The sequence below is a fragment of the Fulmarus glacialis genome, unplaced genomic scaffold (assembly GCF_000690835.1).
Source record: "Fulmarus glacialis isolate BGI_N327 unplaced genomic scaffold, ASM69083v1 scaffold2712, whole genome shotgun sequence".
Taxonomy (NCBI): Eukaryota; Metazoa; Chordata; class Aves; order Procellariiformes; family Procellariidae; genus Fulmarus; species Fulmarus glacialis.
The window spans coordinates 54,046-77,844 of record NW_009196987.1 but is presented as its reverse complement, the minus strand read 5'-3'; the positions used below and the strand labels follow the sequence as shown (position 1 = coordinate 77,844).

The 23,799-nt window shown below is 36.5% G+C and overlaps 1 protein-coding gene across 2 annotated transcripts in view; it reads left to right on the top strand.

The window, feature by feature from the left end:
- The first annotated feature begins 165 nt into the window (after positions 1–165).
- The window catches only part of PCGF5 (polycomb group ring finger 5), a 29,345-nt gene continuing 5,711 nt past the window's right edge, over positions 166–23,799 (top strand). Inside the window, exons 1-6 of one of the 2 annotated variants that reach the window (XM_009572360.1) lie at positions 166–477; positions 11,680–11,776; positions 16,325–16,380; positions 16,503–16,562; positions 20,977–21,125; positions 22,476–22,574. In XM_009572360.1, the coding sequence (XP_009570655.1) occupies positions 366–477; positions 11,680–11,776; positions 16,325–16,380; positions 16,503–16,562; positions 20,977–21,125; positions 22,476–22,574 (573 nt within the window). In that variant the 5' untranslated portion in view covers positions 166–365. The remainder of the gene's footprint in view (positions 478–11,679; positions 11,777–16,324; positions 16,381–16,502; positions 16,563–20,976; positions 21,126–22,475; positions 22,575–23,799) is intronic. The other variant, XM_009572359.1, reaches the window with a different exon arrangement.

Below are 23,799 nucleotides of genomic sequence, written 5' to 3'. Positions count from 1 at the left end.
GCGCTGCCTCGGGGCTGGGCTGCCGAGCGCCGGGCACACAGCTGCTGCTGCGTAAATAGTGACCCGCGTGCCCCTGCCAAGTTTATGGCGACACTTGTCCTCTGGGGCGTCGTCCCCGGTGTTGTGGTGCCAGGCTTACACACCTCTCTCTTTCCACGTGTGTTACAGGTAGGAAAATGACTCGCCTGGCACAGGAGCAGGAGTTACGAGCCATGTCCCTGTGAGACCTCCAGAATTAAGAGCAAATGCCTGGAGAAGTCCAGTTGCACGGAGCAGCGCCACAGCTCTTGTGAACCACGGGCATTGACGCCTCTCAGACTTGCTCCTCTGGCCCGAGCACTCTGCCAGCGTTTCCTGCCCCACGAATGGCTACTCAGAGGAAGCACTTGGTGAAAGATTTCAATCCTCATATCACCTGCTATATCTGTAAAGGCTATCTCATCAAGCCAACTACAGTAACTGAGTGCCTCCATACCTGTAAGTAGCGCTTTGCAAAATATCCCTCCTTCATAAGTGATACTTCCTTGAAGTGTTACCTGTTTAATATGATCTCTGTACCGGTTTTTGTTTACCTCTGAAGCGTTGCATGAAATGCTATGCAGTTTCTGGTGGGGTTTCCTAGACACTGGTCTGCCATTTGGGTCATCTTGAGGGCGTGTCTACTCTGCTTAACACCTTGCAGAGTAAAGATACCCCTTTTCCTTCCCCCAAGCTAGTGGTGATTGTGCTGGCTGTAGCGCCAAACATGTATCACTGTGGCCTAGCTGATGTCAAGTAAGATCATTAGGTCGGGTGTGGTATTTTGATAATATAACGATGCTTTTGAAACTTAAGCCAAAGTATCTGTTGGCAGTGTGCATGATGGATACACCAGTTTGGTCAGTACTGGGTCACATCTCTCTGTCGTGTGTTCTGTGGCACAATGCAAAGAAAGACTTGAAAGTTGGCAAAATATTTATTTAGGGAGTAGATCTCTTTGAATGAAACTGACTCAGGAAAAATTATTCAGGTTGTCTTTTGTTCCTAATACTTCTAAAACATTGGTGTGTATGAATTATATTAAACATATGAGTGGTCCTATCAAACTCGGTCATCTTACTTCCACAAGACAAATTACTTACACACTTGACTTTTTTTACATTTATTCCTGAATAGAAGATAGTTTGCTTGGACCTTCTTGAGAATTTCGCATCTTTCCACATAAAACTTGAATTCTTCTAAAGGAAGAGTAAGGGGAACTATATGTTTTCTGGTAGATTTCCCATTTTTAAACCTTTAATAAATGGCCGTTAAAAGCCTTGTCTTAGCATTTCCTGTAATTTCTGCACGGTGTTGCTCTTGCAGTTGTTACTGTTTTCACTGTTAACTTTTACATTATGGTGTTATGTCCCTAGTATATCAAGCACGTAGAGAATTAAAACATATCATTCCTGTATGTTGTTCAAAGCACAAAGGTAATGTTGTTTACCGTTATAATAATATTTTTAGTTTAGTTCTTGGGCAAAAAATAATGTTGAACTGACTTTTTCCATGTCTAATATCAGCTGAGGATTATAATGTATTTTGTGGTATTATTCTTCTCTTTTGGGTTACTTAGTAAAGGAATTTTAAGTTCAGGAGGAGAGAAGTCAAGCAAAATGTCCTTATAAGAATTTGAAATAAAACAGGAGAGAGAAAGGTATATTAGCTATTATTAAATTATCCTTCCCTTTACAGAAAAAATTCCAGCATTAGTTTTTTTTTTTTATGGTTGAAGTTTAATGAACAGTAGTAACTTTTAAAAGGTTGGGGTGAGGGGGAAAAAAGTTGCATCAGAAATCAGCTCAGACTTACAAAAAAAATTGTTTTTATTATGATATCTTTCTGTTTAGATAATTTATTTGTTTATTTACTTTCGCTCCCTTTACAAAACAATAATGGCAGAAGGAGCGTTTTTTTCTCAGCAGCATCTGTTTCTTTTGTTCACTTGTAGATTGTGAGCACTTCACTGAGACAGCTCTGTTAACTGCCTAGTCCCCAGATTAGCGCATGTGAATTTTACTGAGCTACCATATAGTTGCACAGGTGTCCTCTCAGAAAAGCTGCCACATGTTTGGGTCATTAAGTAGAACTGCAAGAAAGAAGGTGGTGTTTTTTTAAAGCAAAGTTTAGTTGCCAAAATACAAAGCTTACAATGATGGAAAGGAAAACAAAAAACTTCAAGAGGTGATATGGAAGCCTTATGTCTCTAGAGGAAAAGGTGATCTGTATGTGGCAGAATTCAGGAAGATACTCTGAGAAATTATTTTACCCTTTGGCTTTTAGAAAATATTTAAACATTTAATTTTTTTAAGTGCAGGTGTGGTTCTTCAGTCATATCCAAATAGTTACCGCAAAATACAATGATTTTAACTGTCCTTTTGTATTTGTCTTGTACTACTAATTGCTGTAATTCAAAACAGCGTTGCACAAATGATCACAATCTGCAGATATTAACAGTTTAAGAAGTAGCATAAATTCATTAGATACTGGGAGTACAATGTATTACTCTGGACAATATGAAAAGCATGTATTGACATAGATGTTCTCCAGTGGTCGTAGAGGAACTGACGTGATCAATAGTAACCAAATCAGTTAGCGGTTAATTCACATCATTTGTGTTTGCTGAAAAATGTTAAGTAGTAAAGTTCTGCTCTGAGAAATGTGTGCCTTTTTAATAAGAGATGTTTCTGATACGGTTTTTGGAAACGTTGGACAGATGACTGCACCGTTTAGTGGGAAGAATAAGTGCAACTTGGGCATCAGCAGTGCAAACTTTCCTATTTCTGTTGGGAAGGAAATGCTTATAATACTGCAAAATAATTAATTATTCTGCAAATTCAGTACTTAGTTTCTTTTTTGCTACTTGCAACAGAATAGTTTTCTCTTACGGACTGAGACCTTTTTTTCTAGTCTGTTACACAGTTGACAAGGATGTTTAAGAACTACTGGTTGAAGTAGGCTACATGTGAGATAAAGGGTATGTCCCATTATCTGTCTCCTGAGTCATTCTGTTGTTTAGCACAGTGTGTGCGTACAAAACTTGGAAAATAAACTTTCCTCAGGAACATTCTTTAGTGCCCTAAAAAATATTAGACCGTTTGCACAATCGTAGAAATGTTGGTTGGAAGGGACATCTGGAGGTTGTCTAGGCCAACTTCATGCATGAGGCAGGTTAGTTGCCAACACTATACCAGATAAAGCCATGGCTCTGCATAACTGAGTTGTGAATTTCCAAGCGTGGAGTCTCCACAGCCTCTCTCAATAACCATTTCCAGTGCTAAGCTCTTTACCTAGTGAAGAAGTTTTTCTGAATGTCCTATCAAACAACTTGTGACCATTACTCCTTGTGATATTATTTGTCACTACCAAGAAGAGTTGGGCTCCGTCACTCCTGTAGCTGCTATTCAAATGGTATAGGCTGTTATTAGATCACCTGTTAGCCTCAACCATGACTTGCTTTTGGTAAATCAATATTCCCTATTCTGATTATGTTTTTGTCCATCACGTAGTTGGGAATTGATTCCAAGGGACATGGCATGATCTGCCATCTTTCCAGGGAGCTAGGGGAGACTGTTTAGCTATAGTTACCTGCATCATCCTTCCCATCTTTCTTAAAGGTGGGCATAACACGCTACCCTTTTCCAGTCATCAGGCACCTCCCATAATCACCATGATTATGGTGATGAGCTTTCAGCGTAGTGAATCCTACCTGGCCTATAGATTTGAATACATCCAGCTTTTCTCAGTAGGCCCTAACCTGCTGCTCCCTGGCTGCTGGACATTCCTCTCCTTCCCAAATCGTGCTGGTATGCGTGGAGATCTGGGATCAGGCTCTGCCTGTGAAGACCAAGGCAAAAAAAATATGGAAGACTTCAAGCCTTTCTATATAATATATTCCTAAGTTGTTTCCCTTATTCGTTAACAGACCCACATTTTATCTCAATTTCCTTCAGCTACTAGCCTACTTGCAGAATCCCCTTATGTCCCTCATCAGTTTTAGCTATGGCTGGGCTTTGGCCTTCCTAATTTTGTCCCTAAGTGCCAGAGCAATGATTTTATATCCTTTTGTTTCCCATTCTTGTTTCCACTTCTAATATGCTCTGGTTTTGCATATTAATTAGTAAGCTTGTGCACCAAGCGGTTCTTGTGCACTAAGCAGTTCTTCTGACAAAATTCTCTGTACAATGGGCTGGTTAGCTCTTGAGGTCTAAATAAATTTTCTTTAAAAAAACCTTTTCTTCTAAGTACCTTTCTTTCTAATGATAGCCTCCTTGGGAAATCTGGCTAGCAGTTGCTTAAACAAGCTTAAGTCCCATCTCCTGAAGTTCACAATCCTAACTCTGCTGTTTAACTTTGTATCCTTCCTCAAGATCCTGAACTCAGTCATCCTTGCAGTCATCCTGCAAGGCAGCTGCCATCTGCAGCTGTATTCATCACCAGTTTTTCCCTGTTTATGAACAGCAGATCAAGTGGTGCATTACTCCTAGTCGGTCTCCGTAGTATTTGCCTTAAGAAATTGTCAACCAATGCAGTCTAGGAACTTTCAGAAGTGTCCTTCCATGCAGGAGGATGACCAGAGATGTAATTTTCAGTATCAGACCAATAATCTTGCAACCAGAGTGTTTTTCAGATTTTTCTAAAAACTTACGCTCTCACCAGGAGATCCCAAAAGAACTTTACTGCAGCAAAATATCCCACCCTTAGGCAAGCAAGCTGAGCTGCTTTCATACTCCTTCTCCTGCAGAAGCTTCAGTCAATGGCATGTAGCAGGTCTTAGAGGTTAGCAGATCTGTCTTATTTTGAAATAGAAGACTTCAACTCAAAAAGTCTTTCTTGATGACCACGTACTATATTATCTCTCCCTTTTAACAGAAGGGAATCCAGCCTGACTGTGTCTGGTAATTGTAATTAACAGTGGAGTAGTCTCACCTGTATAGTTTCTGAGAAGGTGGTTAAGTGTATTAAAGTTTTCTGTCCTGTTTTTATGCAGATGCATTTTCCCAGGTTTAAGGTAGCTAGTGAAATACTTCATTAAACATACCAAATGACTTGTTACATCTCTATGCCATTACTGAGATGGGTTTGATGTTCCACTAGCTGTGAGTATCCCGTGCCTCTCCTTTGCTGACTGGATCAAAGAGTGATTAACTTGAGAGAGGAGATCCTGGGAAGAATTCAAAGAATGAGTTCTGACAAAGAATTTGTCCCACAATTAACTAATTAAGCTTTCTCTTATAGAATATTTTGTTTAAAAAATGCAATATGAAGTTTTATTTAGGTACCTTGTTAATCAGCATTTAAAAAAAAACCTGGGAAGAGTCTTCTCATTGAACAATATGTGTGTAGATATGCATAAGATAGGTACTTTGTTTGTTTGCATAAGATGACATACAGCACGGTCCTGACACTTGTATCTGTATTTTTCAGCTGATTACAAAGATCTGAAAGAACGTGTGAACCAGATATCTCAGTATTGGAAAATGTAGCATTGTGTAGTATGTTATGGTTGCCAGCCAATTAGCATATGTCACACAAGTACTTTTATCAGCTGTAGTAAATCATCTTATGTGAGTTTAACTTTTATTGTGGCTCATCTGAAGTGGCATAGTACAACCATGAAATTCAGGTCCTCATTTCACTGGCATGTGTAGCACATACCTCAAAATTCTGCAAACTGTGTACATTTTGGCTAAGCTGTTTTCTTTTGTCAGTTTGCTGCCACACGGTGACCTACAGTAAAGCAAGTGAAACCATGTCATTTTGTTAATCTGTACCGGAAGCGTTAAAGGTTTTTGATTTGGTGTTTTTTGGTTTTGTTTGGGGTTTTTTCCCCTAAGGTGCTGAATTAAATATATCTGTAATTTAATCATGTTTAAAGATTCCCTTTTTCCCCTACCCTTTTCACCCAATACTTAGACTTCACCCCGTTCTCTGAAACTTCAAAGTGATAGGCTTTGAAAAATATTCAGTGTTTTATATTGAGAATAACAGAAGATGATTATACCTATCATATCTGAAAATACTGGTTGATGATCCTACTCCTACTAGGAGTATCATGTATCAGTTCATTATTCTTAAGTGCTGGAATTTATGTGTATTTTTTACTTTTACATTGTCATCGGTAAATCACATTTAGTTTTGACAGGCAAATCCTCATAGCACTATAGCTTTACATGAGAAAAAGCAAAAGTTGTTCTAGATTACTACAGTATTGATTTACAATTTCAGGGGGTTTTTCATGGTATAAGATGACCTCGTGATTTGAGCTGGCTGCACAAAGGCTTGATCCAGACCTGTATGTCTGTTGAGGTAGGGAATACATCCATATAGGACTGGCTTAAGATTCTTGGTTCTTTATGATATTTTGTCTGTATATATTCTACTCAAAGACCTCTCTTACACTGGAGATTAAGCTCTTCATTAATCATTAGTCCCTTTCTTGGGCCGAGCATGTCTTCCAAGGGTGCCATCTTCTCTCAAAAAAAGGTATAAAGAGAGCACATAAATGTATTCAGACTGAGGAATTCAGTTCCTTTCCATAGATTGGTTTATATTATAAATATTTCTTCAAGTTACATTATTGTGGATTTTAGCAGGCTTTGTGTTTAGCAGTGTTTCGTATTTGGGAGGTTTTGGGGAGTCAATCATCTAACTTTAAGTAAGTGTGTTAATTATCTATCCTGTGACATAGAGTTCTTCTGAACAGTAATAATTTCAAATTTCTTCTAGCTGTAAACGAAAGCCATAACTCAGATAGGTCCTATTTGTCTTTAGTTTGGAAAACAAACAAAAAGCTTAGCAAAGCCAAGTTTAAAATACCTTTACAAGACAAATCAATGAGTCCTTTTCAAAGCAGTCAGATCAGTGTCATCTCATCACAGATTTTGAGAACTTCTCTGATGTGAATGGAGCAGAGATCCCACGAGCAAGTGAAGGGAATTAAATTCTCTTCAAAGAATTTCAGACATAGCTTTCGTAAAACATAGGGAAATGCTTTCTGAAGGAGGCTAGTACTAATTGCTTACATCAAAAAAGAAACCACTCTGGTATTGATACGAAGCCACTGGTAATCCTTTTGAAGAATTTTTGTGCTAATCCTCTTAGAGTCTCCATTGCTAAAAATTTCCCGAATAAGTTAGGGGTTAGGCTTCTCAGTTCCAAAATTAATCTTGACCAGTACCAATTACATTTATACCATTTTTTCCAATTTTTTTATTCTTTATCACTCATTTAAAATTGGTGTCACATTAGAAAGACTGACTCCACAGAGATGCTGCTGTTTCTACAGGACAGGAGACTTAAAAAAAAAAATTAAAGACCAACCCCTTCCTTTATTATAGGAGTTAGCAGAAGAGGAACTCCATCTCACTTGCAGTTGTCCATTGAAAAAGAGTTATCCCTAAGCTCAGTTTCTGTGAAGTCAAGTCAGAAAAGCTAGAGGAAACCAATCCCTTATGTTACTTACCTCATCAACTTTCAGCTGAATTTCCGTACGGCCATTATTCACAACTGTGTTAGACTTTACAATTTCATCATCATACTAGCTTCTCAGACTTTTTTTCCTCATACTCTTTAAGTTGAGGTTCTCCAAGCAATGGGATTTCTGAGATAGCAGATGATTCTTAACCTTGCAGTTCTCATCAGTATTGTCATCACCCACCACTAACCTGTACACTTTCTGCTAAGAGAAGTAGTGTATCATCTCCACCTTCAGCACAATACAGGTACCAGGATTATGAGATACCAGGTGCTGCAGTTGAAGAGCTCAACTGACAGTAGCATATTTCACAGATTCCTTGAGAAGCTTAGGCAGAATATGGTTATTTTCATTCTCATTGAAGTCATCCAAGAAGTGCTTATTCTAGGATTCTTGTTTCAGACTTTTACTGTATCTGACATCAGATTTAATAGGTTAATCCTATTTAGTCCTTCGGTTTACTTCACACAGACCTAGTATCTCTGCATTTAATTGCTTTGATGCTCTCTACTTCAATAATGTAGAGGAATCATGCCCCAAAAATGTCCTGGGTTTTGGGTTTTTTGTTTTTGTTTTTATAAACAGGAAGAAGACATCTCCTCCGTTAATGAACGGGGAAGATATGATTTTCAACAATGTTAACTACTTCCATTCATGGCAATATTTCCTTTTCTAGACTATCTTCTTTCTGAAAATCTCTGGGTTGCTTAAATACATAAATTTAAATGTAGTTTAGCCACTATGTCTGCATACGGTCTTCTGTTTGAAATTTTTTTTTTTTTTTGCAGTGATTACAATATGTATTACTATCAATTAAAGAGCCTTCTCCATCACGGTTTTATGCCACATTGTCTTCTGTTTTGATTTTCCTGTCACGTGTTTAGAGTAGGACATTTTTATGATTGGCTCATTTTTCACTTCTCAAGACGAGCAAGATAAATGAATGACATGATACTTGGATGGCCTATTTCAGAAAGAAAAGCTTACTTCATCCTAGCTTTCTTATGAATACTGTATTAGAATTTCGTATTAATTAGTGTTATTGGCTGGTTTTTTTTTAAATTCAAATGACATGGCGTGCGCGTGATTTAGCTGGAGGCATTTTTTTGGACAATCTTCAGCACTACTGGTAGTATCAAAAAAGTGAAGGTACAGTAATTGGAGTTTGAAGATAAGCATGAACATTTTTGGAGAATATTACATCATGTTTTTTGGCCAGCTAATCAAATTCTGTCTGTGCACTTGAATGGTGTTGGTGGCTGCTTGCAAGTAATTCAGGTCTGGACACCTGTAGGGTTTCTATTTGTTCCTTAGTACATGTTTTTACAGAGCATTATGTCTTATGGCAATGCCTGTTCAAAAAGTGTAACTTTGGGAAAGTGATGCTGCTTCTTCATCTGTGACTCTGAGACCCACTTGTGACACTTCCTGACCTCAGGGGACCAAGCATGCACCCTGTTGTCTAGCTACAAGTGAGAGGGCTTTTTGTTTATTACGTGTTACTATACAACACCCCTTCCACTCCAGGCTGTGTGCCTGTGTACACCCTGTTACCTTAGAAGGTGCTGGAAGTTGTGCTTAGAATCAGGATATTCGTTTAAAGGGAGCACTGCAGAGCAGATTCATGACACCTTTTGGTGAGCAATGCTCTTATCTATTTACTCTAAAATCTTACAAAACTTAAACCATTTTAAGGTAAAGTGCAAAAAAAATTGTGATATCTAAAGCAAACAATGCAGTGAAAAACATCTATAATAGATATAGGTGAAGAAATGATAAAAAATCCCACATCTATTTAATCTTGGCATAGCTAGTTGAAATCAGAAAGCTCTAACCCTTATCCAGCTAGCGCATTAATTTAAGAAAAGAGAATGGTGATTGATGTTCTTGGAGAGGTGATTTTTGTATATATTTTACTGTCTGTGCCTCTTCCCTATTATATCATTGTGTGTATGTGGCTGGGTTTTGATTAGTGAAGGAACTGAACTATGCCTTCAGTTGCTCCCTGTTCTTTGTGTTTCAGGTGGGTGACAGAAGGAAAGATAGGTCAGATAGTTACAGGAGCTGGGATGGCTGAGGAGCTACTGATCACTAAAGAATTCCACCTTGTGATGTTTGCCCCTGGGTTGCATGCGTGCAGACACTACATCTTGAGAAAAACTTTGAGCTGCGAATCTTCCTGTCTTTTCAATTTCGAGGATAACTTCTGTTATTTTCAATTCTAGAGGAGATTCTCAGTCATATTAATGAGGAGAGATTATAGAAATCTTAACTACATGTTTTTTAAAAGTTATTCAGAGTTGTGCTTTAATTTAAGCAGGTTCTTAAATGCTCTGTTGGGCTGGCGTGAGGGCTTCTATGTGGGTGATGAAATTCTTTGTATTCTGTAAGTGTAGTAGCAAAATGTTTAGTTTTAAGAGTATTAGTTATAAAAAGTATATAGAAAAGTGCAGAAATGTTGTAGGTACAGAACATCACATTTGCTGCTCTGTACTAGACTTCTTACCCTGTGGAAGTGTTAGGGAATGCATGTGCAAAAATCAATTAAGTCTAGTAATTTAACAAATTATAAAAGATCTGTGATATAAGAACTGTTCTGTGATTACAGATTCTTGCATCTGTATGCCAGCGCTAAATACCTCGCAACTTGAGGTTAAGAAAAAATTAACTCGTATCCTGAGGGCTGAACGGTGCTCTCATAGCATCAGTGTTCTCGGCTGTTTTGGAGTCCCCACTTGCAGAGGACAGCACTGCGCCCCGCTTACTGGGCTTGTTTGGCAGGACTCGTGGGCTTCCTGAGCTCATTTTACCAGATCGTCGGAAATCTGCCCTGCATCCAGCACTGCTAGAGCCATTTAGCTTGGGGAGAGCGCCAAGAGCCAGCCAGAGAGCTCTGAAGTCTGTCCCTCAGACTTAAAGGGGAAAGTTCATTGTAATTTCAACCAAAGCTATGAAGTTAATGTCCTGAAGTTAGTGTTTTAAAGCAGCTGGAAAAAACACCTGCATGGAGGTTTAATGTGTGTGCATTATCAGTGTCAGCTGATTTGTCGTAACTCTTGGTGAGCATACTAAGGCAAAGATAAATGCAGGCTTCGCTTGTTAGGTGACATTTGTTAAAGGAATTTCAAGATTCCTTAAAGATTGTCATGTAATTAGGATTTACCAGCTTGTTTTAGAGGTACTCTTAGTTCTTTAGGTAATTGATGAAAGAAATTACAGTGTTTCAGCAGAAAGCATATTGCAATTGCAGCAGTCCATTTATTTTTTCAGTCCATTTGCTGATGAATTTGCAGTTCTCATTTCAGTTTAGGTGAAGTAATAATAAACAGAGGATAGAGTTTATCTCCATCCAGAATGTTGTAAGGCAATAATAATAGCATGCATATTTGTTCTCATCAGCTTGGCTTCCATTTTCTTATTAATGGCAGTAAAATCTACAGTCTGCAATTAATCATTTGGAAGCAACAGTAGTGTAGCACCTTGTTTAGTTTAATTTCAGTTTATTGGATTTTAAATTCACATTGTTGTTGTTTTGGGTTTGTTTATACTTGCCATGGTCATGATCCTGATTTTTTCAATATAAGATTCAAGTATTAAATGTTTACTATATGTTCTGTCATTGCTTTTGAAGGCACTATGTCAAAAGGGAAACATAGCCACTTTGAACCTGTGTACAATTTCTGTGAACTTTTCTCCTACAAGAAGTATTTACAACAGTATTTTCAGATGCCAGCAACACTGTTGGAAAGAAAATAATGTGCATAAGTAATTTTCAAATCATCTGAAGTGATGATTGACTCTGCTGGGCTAGAGCTCCCCAGCATGCACTTTCTCAGAACCTGTTCTTTACGTGTGCTACATGGTATGGGTTTTGCATTTTATGATGCTGGGAGAATTGTAAGTAGTAAAAATACTGCATACTTTAGAGCAGCAGTTGTCTAACCTGTTCTGCTGATCTTAGTGCTGCTGAACTCAGTGTCTTGGCAGAGCAGAACTAGCTATGGCTTTGAGGAACAAGAAGTGGATAAGGTACATTGTAATTATTTGCTTAAAATCATACTCTTATCTTTGGTGCATGAAGTAGTTAGCTGGTATCATTAGGTCATGTTCAAGCAATATTATTTAGATCTTAGTCTAAGGTTTTTTTAAACTTTTTTTTTTTCATTTTTTTTGTCCCTCAGTTTGTAAGACTTGTATTGTTCAACACTTTGAAGACAGCAATGACTGTCCCAGGTGTGGCAACCAAGTGCATGAGACCAATCCACTAGAAATGTTAAGGTAAGATGACATTGCACAATGTTTGCTGAAATGGTACAACAAAAAATAAAAAATAAAATCTTAATATTTTTATCCTGAAAAAGAATTAATTTTTTTGCTTATTTGTAAAATATATATATCAACTGTTCTTGGCCATAGATTCTGTCAATTTTTTATCTCCCAATAAATTGTAAATTGAGTTTTTTCAGGTTTAATGAAAGGAGGAAAGATAAGGGAAAGACACAGAAAGGCTGGGTATATTGTACAAATTAAAATAAACATTTTAATACCGCTATTAAACAAATAAATTAACCAGATACCTTTTATTCTTCACATGAAATTAAAGTCTAGAGTTTCGTTTTTCCAAATGATTTAGGGCAAATTCCAAACTGCATGCAACTTTTTTTCTTCTTAGAGCAACATAGAAAATGAATCACGCAAATAACTGAATGTTTTCTAGAGCAAGGATTTACCAATCTGAATTGAAATCTGCTGTCAGATTGATGAAAAGACACGCATGAAAGAAAGTTTTGACACTGAAAGTGCCCTTTCTTGAGAGTTTGCATTTTTCATATCACAGTAACACATCTTTGTTTAAACAATTATTTTTCTTGAAATTCTAGATTCTCCTTTAGTGATGTTAAGTTGAAACAAAGGTGATAGCTGTCCTACAAGTACAGTACAGAGAGATCAAGAAATGTCATCATAAGTGGAAGAACTTCATGTTTTCCTAAAATGATGAAGCCACTCCCTGCCCTCACTCCCAACACTCCTTCCACCCCCAGTATTATTAGTTTGTAATACTGTTGTGAACTTAGGAAGAAATATTCTTACATCAATGTTAAAATAAATATTTACATCTGGAATTTACTAGGGTTGGTATTATTATTTCCTAATGTCATTGTGTTTGCTACGATTTCACATATTTTGCTTTGATTTTTGTCTGATGTGGCTGTGCAGAGCAATTCCCATGCCTCAGTTATATACCAAGAGGACAGGTCAGAGAGATTAAATTCAGCAATTCTAAAGAGTGTTATTAGCCTAAGTCTTTATCATCTGAATGTTTTTTGGAAGGGTAGGGCTAAAAGGGTTTATGTAGATGTTTACCATAAGTATTTTTCTCATCTCCTGTCAGTGTCTGAGGTGCTGTGTCAGCTGTAACAGAAGATGCTATACAGAGTGCCTAAGGCTACTAATAAGCTGAAAACAAAAGCATTTTAGAAATTTTTTTTTTTAATTCTGACAGGACCATTTCATAGGAGCTGAAAAATGCATTTTCTAAAACGTCTGGTAGATGTTTAGTAAAATAATAATATGCAGGAAATGATAGAAGGGTGAGAAGAGTTGAGACCACAAGCCAGAAATGTGGGAAGAGCTATTTTCTCTGCAATTATTTCCTGAAACTCCTTTTAGAGTTATTGGGTTTATTTGCCAACAAACTGCATATAGCTAGTAGTTTGCTGGTTGTATTTTATGAAACAGTTTTAAAAATTTGCTAAACTAATAATCAGAACAGCACATGAGCAGTGTAATGGAATTATCTTTTTTGGATGTTGCCTGCATAACTTAATACATGTCTTACACTCTGACTGTAGAGACCAGCCCAATCATTGCTCAAGAATGCAGTCATTTTCTGAGAAATGGCATTGAACACTCTAGATAGTATTTTTAACTGAGATCTTTGAGATAAACTTTATAAACTACTTTATAAACTCAATTCTGAGTAACTTCATAACTATGTGAGTTTTTTAGATGTGTCTTTTAGTTGGCAGCACTTAGGGTCTGTTGAAACTATAAGCCTAAGTCTGAAATTCAACACTGAGCTCTAAAATGAAAATCTAGGAAGTGTGTTAAATTCTAGAATTCCCTTTCCTGATTTAGCAGAATTGTGCATCATCAGTATTCAGTAGGGTCTGGGTTGGTTATACCATGAAGACAGGCTGCTTTTTTTCTTGGTAGTGTGCTGCTTTGGATGCAAGTTTTCCTGAGTGATGGTCTTCATTTGCTTCACTTCAGATAATTAGCAATTATCAGAGAGTAGCTTTGATCTTATAAGTCATTCAATATTATAGAAGAGGTGAAAAAAGAAACTATACGAAGCTAACATAAATGCTTGGTTCTTCTTTCTGTACGTTCTGGTTTGGGGGTTGGAAGATGGGGAGTGGAAAGAGGTGTGTCTGAAGTATTAATGTTCTTGTTTCAGCGTTAACAGGAAGTATCATATTAAATGACTGAGACCAACTTTGGAGATACGTCAAGTAGTTTCATTTTGGAATGGGTTTGATGTGAGTCACAGAAATACAAATCTTTGTTAGAGTGCTCATAGGCGTGGATAACAGGAAAGATTAGATGCATCTGAAATTGAGAATCTTTTTATAATTTCCTATTTTTCTCCCTAGAGTTTAAGTTTGGTTTCCCTGTACTTAAAGATCAGATAAGTGTTATTTTTTCTGCATTTCTTAAAGTATTGATTAGTATTTATGCTTCATAAGGACGAAATAGCTCTTTTTGTTTAGTTTTTGAAAGAAAATAAAGTCATTGACTAGAGTATGAAGCCAGTTCTTGCTGCTAGCATCATGAATTTGCTAAGTATACTGGGTTTTTTGCTATGTTAGCATTACCAGTGACTTTTGGTTTAGGCCATTGAAGACAAATTAGGAAGTGCTAAGTGGGAATTTTCAAAAATAAATGTAGAAAAAACAGCATGTATTATACCATCCTGAGGAATGGTTTGTGGGATTTTCAATTAAGGTAGTGATGTTCTCTTTTGAAGTCCTTATTTCTTTTCTCTTCATGGGTAAGTTATGAAGATTTGAGCTTTCTTACAACGTGAAATGAATTCCATTTCCAAGACAGGTTCCCAAGCTCCAAGTGCTCTGCTGTGGGAACTTCATAGAAAGCAGTACCATCTAGTTGCATTAGATATTGAGAGGAGAGGCTAGAAGAGATTTGGAAAGGTAGACCTATATTGTCATCTGTCAGAAGCTAAGTGCTCAGACATCCCATGATTTGGTTTCCTTCTTATCTGTGAGATAAGATGCTCCTTTGTTTTAGGGGAGGTCTGTTTCACTTGCTGAAGATTTTTTTTTTTTTGGTCCTTGTAAGAGGCAGCAGTTAAAAAATGGATTGTGGTTGTAGCTTAAACGTGAGTATTCTTATGGTATGACTGTCTCCATGAGCTGACAGGTAACACAGGGAACTAGTCTCAGAACAAGATGATTGGGTAATAGGTCTAATTGTAAACTTTCAATACAAATACAATTTCTGTAAAGAAGAGAACCTGGAATGCCCATGTATTTATTATAAGACAATAACTGTTATCTATTAAAATGGCTTTTAGGCACTCCTGAACAATAAAATCATTCAGTCTTCTTCCTACTTTGCCGCTGCTAGAGTACAAAAGATAGAGAACAGTCATATGTTTTGTAACAGGCCTATAGTGTATTATTAATAACATGTACACTACATGTATGTATTTATGCAAATATATATGTGTATATAAAGATATATATCATTATTGAGATGAAAAATTAAAGCAATTAAAAATATACTAAAGGCAATTATTGTGATTGTAGCTTGTGACTGAATCTCAAGGTACTTAATTTCTCTGGCCGTATTACTTAGTACTTTGTTTTGTCACGGGTTTTTGTTTAGGCTGTGGACCGTGGGAGTTACTGTTCACAAGAGAAGATGTAGAGGGCAGAGAAGAGAAAGGAAAAGGAAACAGAATGAGAGACAGAGGAAACCGAAGCATAAGTGAGGCAGGGGGAGGAGGTGGAACTAAAAAGCGGATGATAAATTAAATGGATAGGGGAGTAGGTAAAATTCAGAGGAAAGGGAAGAAAAATATTCTAGCTTCAGCAACAAAGGTAAATGCACTGTGTCCTCTGGAAGGGACTGTAATAGCTATTTGTGGCACTAATAGCAGGATATCAGAGGACATGCCTGTGCTGCGTACTGTCGTCTGGTAGACAAACTCATGGCAGATTAAATGAATTATGTTGGGTACTGAGAACTGTCTAGCCAGAGCAGCATGGATGCTCTGTGGTCTTCTTTATCCTGCCAAGACTGGTTTGTCTGTGTTGGAATGAGTAGGGAATAGTCTGTTCAGTTTTTCATAACAGTTTTATTACCAAAGCATTTGAACACTTAATATGATAATGGAGTTTGTGATTTTCATGCTTACTACTCATGACCTGGACCTTAAAATTGGATACTACTTTTCCAGTTTATTCCTTTTAGTAACCCAATCGTTTGCATGTAACACAAATTAAAACAATGACAATTTTAGAGTATAATGTTTTTTCTTTTTTGCTTCATTTTTGTCTTTATACAGTAAAAAATAAATTCCTTGGTTATTTCTAAAAGAAATCCATTCAAGAGGTGGTTGAGATAAGCTTTAATGCATGTTGTCTCTCAAGCTAAAATCGATTGGTTTTTGCAGGATGTATTATTTACCAGAAATATGCAATTCATTTTATTATTCAAAAGTTTTTGTTATTTAAAGGCTAAAAATATTTAAAATGCTAGTTTCTACTTAATGTGAAATGTATTTTTTCCCTTTGAAAGGCTGGATAACACCTTAGAGGAAATTATATTTAAGCTGGTGCCTGGACTTCGAGAACGTAAGTTTCTCATTCGGTTTTGGGTACCTGTTTGGGTTGATGGAGGGAATATGGCTATTTCTAATGATACACCTGTAGTATAGATTTAAAAATTCACATTACTGTTCTTTGATGTTAACTAGAGGAACTGCAGCGAGAGATCGAGTTTTGGAAGAAAAACAAACCTCAAGAAAATGGACAAGGTGATTTTTTTTTTTTTTTTCGTCTCTCATCTGTATGTTAAGTAACATTGTTCATTAAGCTTTGTTTCTTCAAACGCTGAGGCACATACATTGTTTTTACAGAATTTGAAGGTAGTCTAGAAACTCGTAACAAATCTATGTAAATGTAATCTGGGCCTTCATGTACTGCTACTTACCTATTAACCAGTTGTTTTACAATCACTAGCTGGTTTACCATTATTTTTATTTGCATTTCCCTAAGCTCTCACTTTCAACACTCATGCGATTTTCCACTTGAATTCTTAATTTTCTTGATACAGCAAGATGCAGAACTACTTGAGTTTTTTACAGATTATTTTCTGTTGCTGAATTTGACCAGCTGTTAAGTAGGAGGTTGTCAAGAATTAGTTATGACAAGTAGTAAAACATTTTTCCACACATGCTAAACAATTGTTTTATATAGATTCCAAAATGCTTTTTCTTTTTTTTTTCTTTCTTTTTTTTTTTTTTTTTTTTTTTTTTTGTAGTTGACCCATGAACTTTGAGCGCTCAGTATTGAGGTGCTAAGTGAGGACTACATCCCACTGTTTTTATGCCCCTTTAATTTGACTTCAGGGTTTTGATACCATAGCCTATTTGATTTGGGCATTTTTAAGAATTTTTGAAAGGCTCTGCCAAGTTAAAGAAATAGCTATTTTTAGTAAAGGATTACTATCAAGTAAACGTCTTGCAATACTCTTCTGCACTCAATTGTTTATTATATCTTCTTTTCAACTTCATAACATTTCACTTTCTTTCTCACTAGTTTTGTTGATTTGCATTTGGCATCCATTATAAAGGACAAGGTTCTTTTCTCTGTTATATAATTAAATGAAGAACTGCGGGCCAGTTTAGATGAAATTGTATTAGTCTACTACAACATACTTTGTAGTGTATACCTATTCAGTTTTTAAAATACTTAGAAAAATTTTTTAAGAAATATAGACATTTGTTGGCTGTTCAGAAAACGATTTTCTGCTATATACATAGGTAGAAAAAAATAACATGTAATTTGCAAATTTGTAGCATGTGACTTACTTTTAACCAATTTATTCTTCTGGTTCTTACCTTCCTCCCATAATTTAATGGTAAACCTAATGGAGATCGATTACGAAGTGTAATGAGTGATTGGATTGTTTTATGAATCAGCGTAAGGCTCTAACTCTCAAAATACGCTTTTAAGTAGCTACAGACGTATCCAGCTCTGTTAGTGACTGTGTCCTTGGCCTAAGGAAATTTGACTCTACAAACCATTTGAAAGTTGTGATAACTCATTGAGACAAATTATGAGCATTTAAACTATTTTCTGCCATAAACAAGCATTTAGAATCTTGTGTGAGAATAAATTATTTGGTGAGAATAATTTCAGTAAGAAAGGACTGTTTCAGTTGTCAATACCATCCCCTGCAATCACATAGTCTAGTTTAGAAGAGTCCATCAGTTATGTATTTACCACAAGTCACAACACAGTTCTCAACCTTAGCATCTAAGATCTGTAAAAAAATCCCAGGACTTGAAATTTTCAGATATCAGAAGACAAAAAAAAACCAAACAACAAAGCATTTCTCAGGCATTGGTGACTCCACTAGGGGAGTGGTTACTAGAGAGAATTGATGGATGATGATAGGAAACATACTGTGGTAAGGAGCAAAAATCTTGCTTGGTCCTTTCCAGTCTGAACTGGAGAAGGAAGAGGGCAAACAGCTTTACATTGACTCACTCTCTAGCGATCAGTTTTACACTGAATATCTGAGAAAAGCACAGGAAGTGGACAATTTCCAAGGTTTGCAAGAAAGATGAGGAAAAAAAAAGAGACATCAAATTACGCCTTAAGGAAAGAGGCATGGAGGTGGGTGAGAGTTGGTTTGTTTTTCCTGTCTTCTGTTCTTGACTTGATGCTTTTGGCATGGAGAATGCCGGGCCCATTTTCGTGAGATTAAGATTTCTTTTTTTCTTTTTCTTTTTCTTTTTTTTTTTTTTTAACTTGTATCATATTGAACTTTAATATCATGCCTCTAATGGACCATCACATTGATTTCTGGAGGCTGCCTGTACAAACATCATTAATTCTAATATCTACAAGGATTTTTTAGTAAATAGTCTGGTGCCATTTACACCGAGGAGCATTTGAATTTCTATCAGAATATCTTGAAAGATGCAACGTATTTTGTGTGTGTACCTGTTTCTGCAATGATTTTATGATTAGAAATTTGCTAATTTCCCTAGTTTTGTAGTTGGTTTGCCTTTCAAGACTTCTCAAACTGCATAATTAAATCTTCCTACGTTACTCAGCAGTGATGACTGTTGACAGTTGTGTATGTGCTTGCATTGCCGAAGAATCTGTGAATCATAGGCAAACTCCTCAGACAAATGCTTGTGAGAGGTAGACCATACCTGCTTGATTAAAAGAGTTTGCTTCCTGGACTTTCACAAAAAGAAAAAAAATAATCTGTAGTTTGATACTGTAAATTCTGTTCATAGCAAGATGATAGGAACAAAACATATGTATGATATGCATTCAACTAAACATGTCAATAGCTAGTAGGGACTTGTGGACAAATCTTTTCTAATTATAAAATACTTCAAAACAGTATGAAAGAAAAGTAATGAATGTAGCTTAAAACTCATCTTGAATATGTAAACTAAACGAAGTGAACTAATTACTGTGTCTAGAAACTTGGGCATGGCTTGATATTTGTTAAAGTTTTCATTCTATCTTCTCATCTTAACTCTTCTAAATGACTTTAAAAGTTTGTGGTAAGTGTAGCAAAACAGAATTTGATCTGAAAGTTTTTCAGAAGTGCAAAAGTAGCTTATCCAAGTTACTTGTGATAATGTTTTATTCCAACAGAGAGCAGCCTTTGTATTAAATCAAAATAAATAAGTTGGGGATACAGAAAAACCCAAATGTATATAATAGGGTTATGGTATACTGTATTCCAAATCTGTAAAAATTACTCCATTTTATGGTTCATTGTATGGTTATTATTTACATACATTGCGGCCTTATCTAGATATACTTGCTAGTCTTAGCATTCGAGTGTTCAACTATGCTAAACCTTTGAAAACTGTAGGAGATGGTACCTTTTCCAGAGAGTTAGATTTTTAAACCAGGAACCAATAAAACATGCATCAGTGAAGAAGGAGAACATGGTATATGTGATTATATAGGCTATATGTGCTCTGCCAAAAAATATGGGGACCATTCCTCTTTTCTTACTTTTTTTTTTTTGTAAAGGGGAATAAGTAAGTACATGACTATTTAGTTATAAAATCCTTCTGGAGAGAGACACCTGGAGTTTTTACAATGACGTTACTTAGACCAGGTCAAAAGCGGATGAAAGTTAAGTTTTATCTTGCCTTACTTGCCTTCATGATAACATTTCAGGAACTTGTCTCCACTGGGTTATTGCGGCATCAGTTAATTGATTACCTGTGTTACTTTGATATACAAGTGTTGCGATTAGTTATTCCACTCTTTATTTAAAAGCAATATTTTTTGGCAGCGAACTGCCACATCATAGAGTAGGTTTACGTGGTTGAGTGATCTTGATGCATGCACAGTAGCAGGGTTTTAATTGCTGGACACAAACAGAAGTAGACAGCCATAACCATTAGTGGTCCATCCGCCTAATTATTTTCTGTCACATAGAAATCTGTTGTTTGCATATTACATTAAAATTTCAATAGCAACACTTTGTTTTCAGAGATTTGTAAATCGATCAATTTAAGAATGTACTGATTTAAAATTGTATAAAGTTAATTTGAAGAAATTAATTGAATACTGTGTTCAGTTTTCGGCCCCTCACTACAGGAAGGACATTGAGATGCTGGAGTGTGTCCAGAGAAGGGCAACGAAGCTGGTGAAGGGTCTAGGGAAGAAGTCTTATGAGGAGCAGCTGAGGGAACTGGGGTTGTTTAGCCTGGAGAAGAGGAGGCTGAGGGGGGACCTCATCGTGCTCTACAGCTACCTGGAAGGAGGTTGTAGCGAGGTGGGGGTTGGTCTCTTCTGCCAAGTAACAAGCGATAGGACAAGAGGAAATGGCCTCAAGTTGCACCAAGGGAGGTTTAGATTGGACGTTAGGAAAAACTTCTTCACTGAAAGAGTGGTCAGGCCTTGGAACAGGCTGCCCAGGGAAGTGGTGGAGTCACCATCCCTGGAAGTGTTTAGAAGACGTGTAGATGAGGCGCTTAGGGACATGGTTTAGTGGGCATGGTGGTGTTGGGTTGATGGTTGGACTTGATGATCTTAGAGGTCTTTTCCATCCTTAACGATTCTATGATTCTATGAAAAAATATGCTCTTGAAAATGAAGTATTGCTTTAAATATGTGTGTGTTGCTACTGTGACTTTTAATTATTTTACACTTCAATAATATGATCTTCATATTTTACAGATGAAAGCCCAAAAGCTGATAAACCCAAAGTAGATGAGGAGTGTGATGAAAATGAAGAAGATAAAGACTATCACAGGAGTGACCCACAGATTGCTATTTGCCTCGACTGTTTACGCAACAATGGGCAGTCAGGAGATAATGTAGTCAAAGTGAGTAGTAAAGATAATCTGTGCTGTTGTTATTGTTGGCAGAATAGCATCTTACAGGAACCAAATAATTTTATAACCATTAACAATAAACTTTAACGTGGTGACTTGTCTCCACTTCCACGCTTATTTAGTCCTTTTGTTTGAAACATTTCAGTGCATCTTGGAATTTTGTAAAAAAATACAATTCAATACAGAAATTCATCTGTGACTGGATTTTTTTTTTTTTTAATGGATTATACAGCCATTGATGGTATATAACTGCATTACACAACCAATTACAGCATACCACAGAGGTACTTAAAATGCTAGCTGTAGGTGAGCTGCCTCACACTTTCAGGATTGCTGTCTTACTATGCCAGCGTGAAGCTGCTTTTCAGGTATGTTGTGCACTGAATGACTGGGACTCAGATCTTCTGAACTGTAAACCTGATCTGACACTGATGTGTCGTCTGTGGCCTTGGGCAGGTCACTTCCATCTGTAAAATGTGTAGAGTAATACCTGCTAACTGCTATTTTAAGAATTAGGGATATTTGGGTTCTGTTTATAAAGGGAAGATTACCTAATGGTATCGAGGCTAAAAGAAAGTGTTTAGAAATGCTCTTAGATTTTAATAATGTTTTATTAAATTGCAAAGACAAGAATTAAAAATATTAAAAATTTGTCTATTAAAACACTACTTATATTTCTTTGTACTATGTTATGTGTATAATTTTGGAAGTTCTTACACAGGAAGAAAGTTTTGATTCAGCAAGAAAACATATGTATGTGTTATCACTGTCTGTTTGTGCTATATACAGTAAGAAATCTGTATCTCCATCACCATGTAGGAGTCTCAGGTTTCCAGCTTTCCTGTTGAATCAAAACTATTAGGTTCTGGATCACAGAATCTGTGATAATAGATCACGTCTCAGGTTTGTAGCTTCCTGTATTTTAGCTAGATTATTTGAGGATGTTTTTACTTCCTTTTTCTCTCAAGGACTGAAGAAATTCTAAGAAATTCAACATCTGTTTGACCTCCAATGTTACTAACACACTTAGATTATTTAAGTTCTTCTGGGGCTTTTGGTGGTTTTGGTGGTTTGGTTTTTTTTTTCTTTCCTCCCTTCTGTATCTTTTGGAAATTTCTTTGGAACCAGAGATGGGTTAAATGAACTTGTTTGTCATCTTGTAAATTTTGGAAAAAAGTGAACAAAAATGAACCTATGGTGCCATTATGAATTAGAAGACAGTGCAGCAAAATTGGTTACTGGTTGAAAAAAGTATCAATTACAGCTGTTCTTGCACTAAAGATTGCTTATGTACTCCAAAATTTCTAACATGGTTTTTCTGTTTTGTTGCTGTTGCTTTAGGGTTTAATGAAGAAATTTATCCGCTGTTCTACTCGAGTGACCGTGGGAACTATCAAAAAGTTTCTCAGCTTAAAATTAAAACTTCCAAGTTCTTATGAGGTACATTTGAAAGCACAATGCTTGTATTTTTATTTGCCTGCAAGGTATTAGGTTTTTATGAAATTTAATCATATTTGAACTTGAGGAATTTTTTTTTTAGCTAAGTACTGTTCAATATTCAAGTTATATTTTCTGCCCTTAAATGAGACGTGATCATTTTATCGCAGTGACTAAAGTTGCTAATCAAGGAACTCATGCAGTTCTAGTAACTTCAGTCTGTTGCTTGCCTGTGAAGGAACAGATACATTAGGTTTTGATATTTTATGTAAAAAATAAATGCTTTCTCTTTCCATGTGGCTAATAAAAAAAGTCACTTAATACAGTTTTGGGCTAGTAGCTACTGGGGAAAAGGAGAGATCAACTACACCAAATTACTCTGCAGTTTCATTTTCTTTAGATGTAAGAAACTATCCAGTAATTATGAAGAAGTGAGGAGCAATACCATTTCAATCTTTCAAAATGCAGATACTTTTTTTGCACTGTCTCTGGAATTAGGTGGAATTTGATGGAGAGAGGGTCTTTGCTCCATGAGTGATTTGATCTTGGCCAAGACTGTTCCCTGGGGGGACTTGCTAACGTGATAGAAGTTGTGATGCAGGGTGGAGTTGGGAAGTGTGAGACTCCTGCCTTTGCTTTCCCTCTTCCCAGGGATACAGGAGTTTTGACCTCAGCACAGACTATTTCTTCAGCCAGTCCTCTTACAGGAGTCAATGCCTCCACGAACTGCAGGCTGCCTTTAGCACAAATGGCAGCATCCCAGCTTTGGTCAGAAGTAGGGCTGAGTTAGTTTAGGTGCACAGGTTACTGCAGAGCTATATGCAGGAGTTTGTCACAGTATCATGACAATTTACAAGCGGCTCCCCAGCCGTTTTGATGTCATTTGGTTTTGTTAATTATGTTAATTTAATCTGTCTCTGGCACCTTAATGGCTTATGTTACATAGTATCTGCTTACTTCAAAATTTTGACATTTTTTTCCTCTAAAAGGCAGAAAAGCATTATGGTTATAGTAATGAAAGAATTTTCAAACATTTTCAGTGGAGGGTAGAAGTAAGATGCTGTAGTTTAAACCAGTCATTTTTCACAGTAAGATCATTACTTCTTTTTTATTTGGCCTTCAGTTAATGAAGAATCATGTTTGTATACTCAGAAGTGCATTTTCCTTGTAATTGATAGTTATTTTTAAAGTAATTTTTTAAAATTATTTATCATTTATTTTAAAAAAA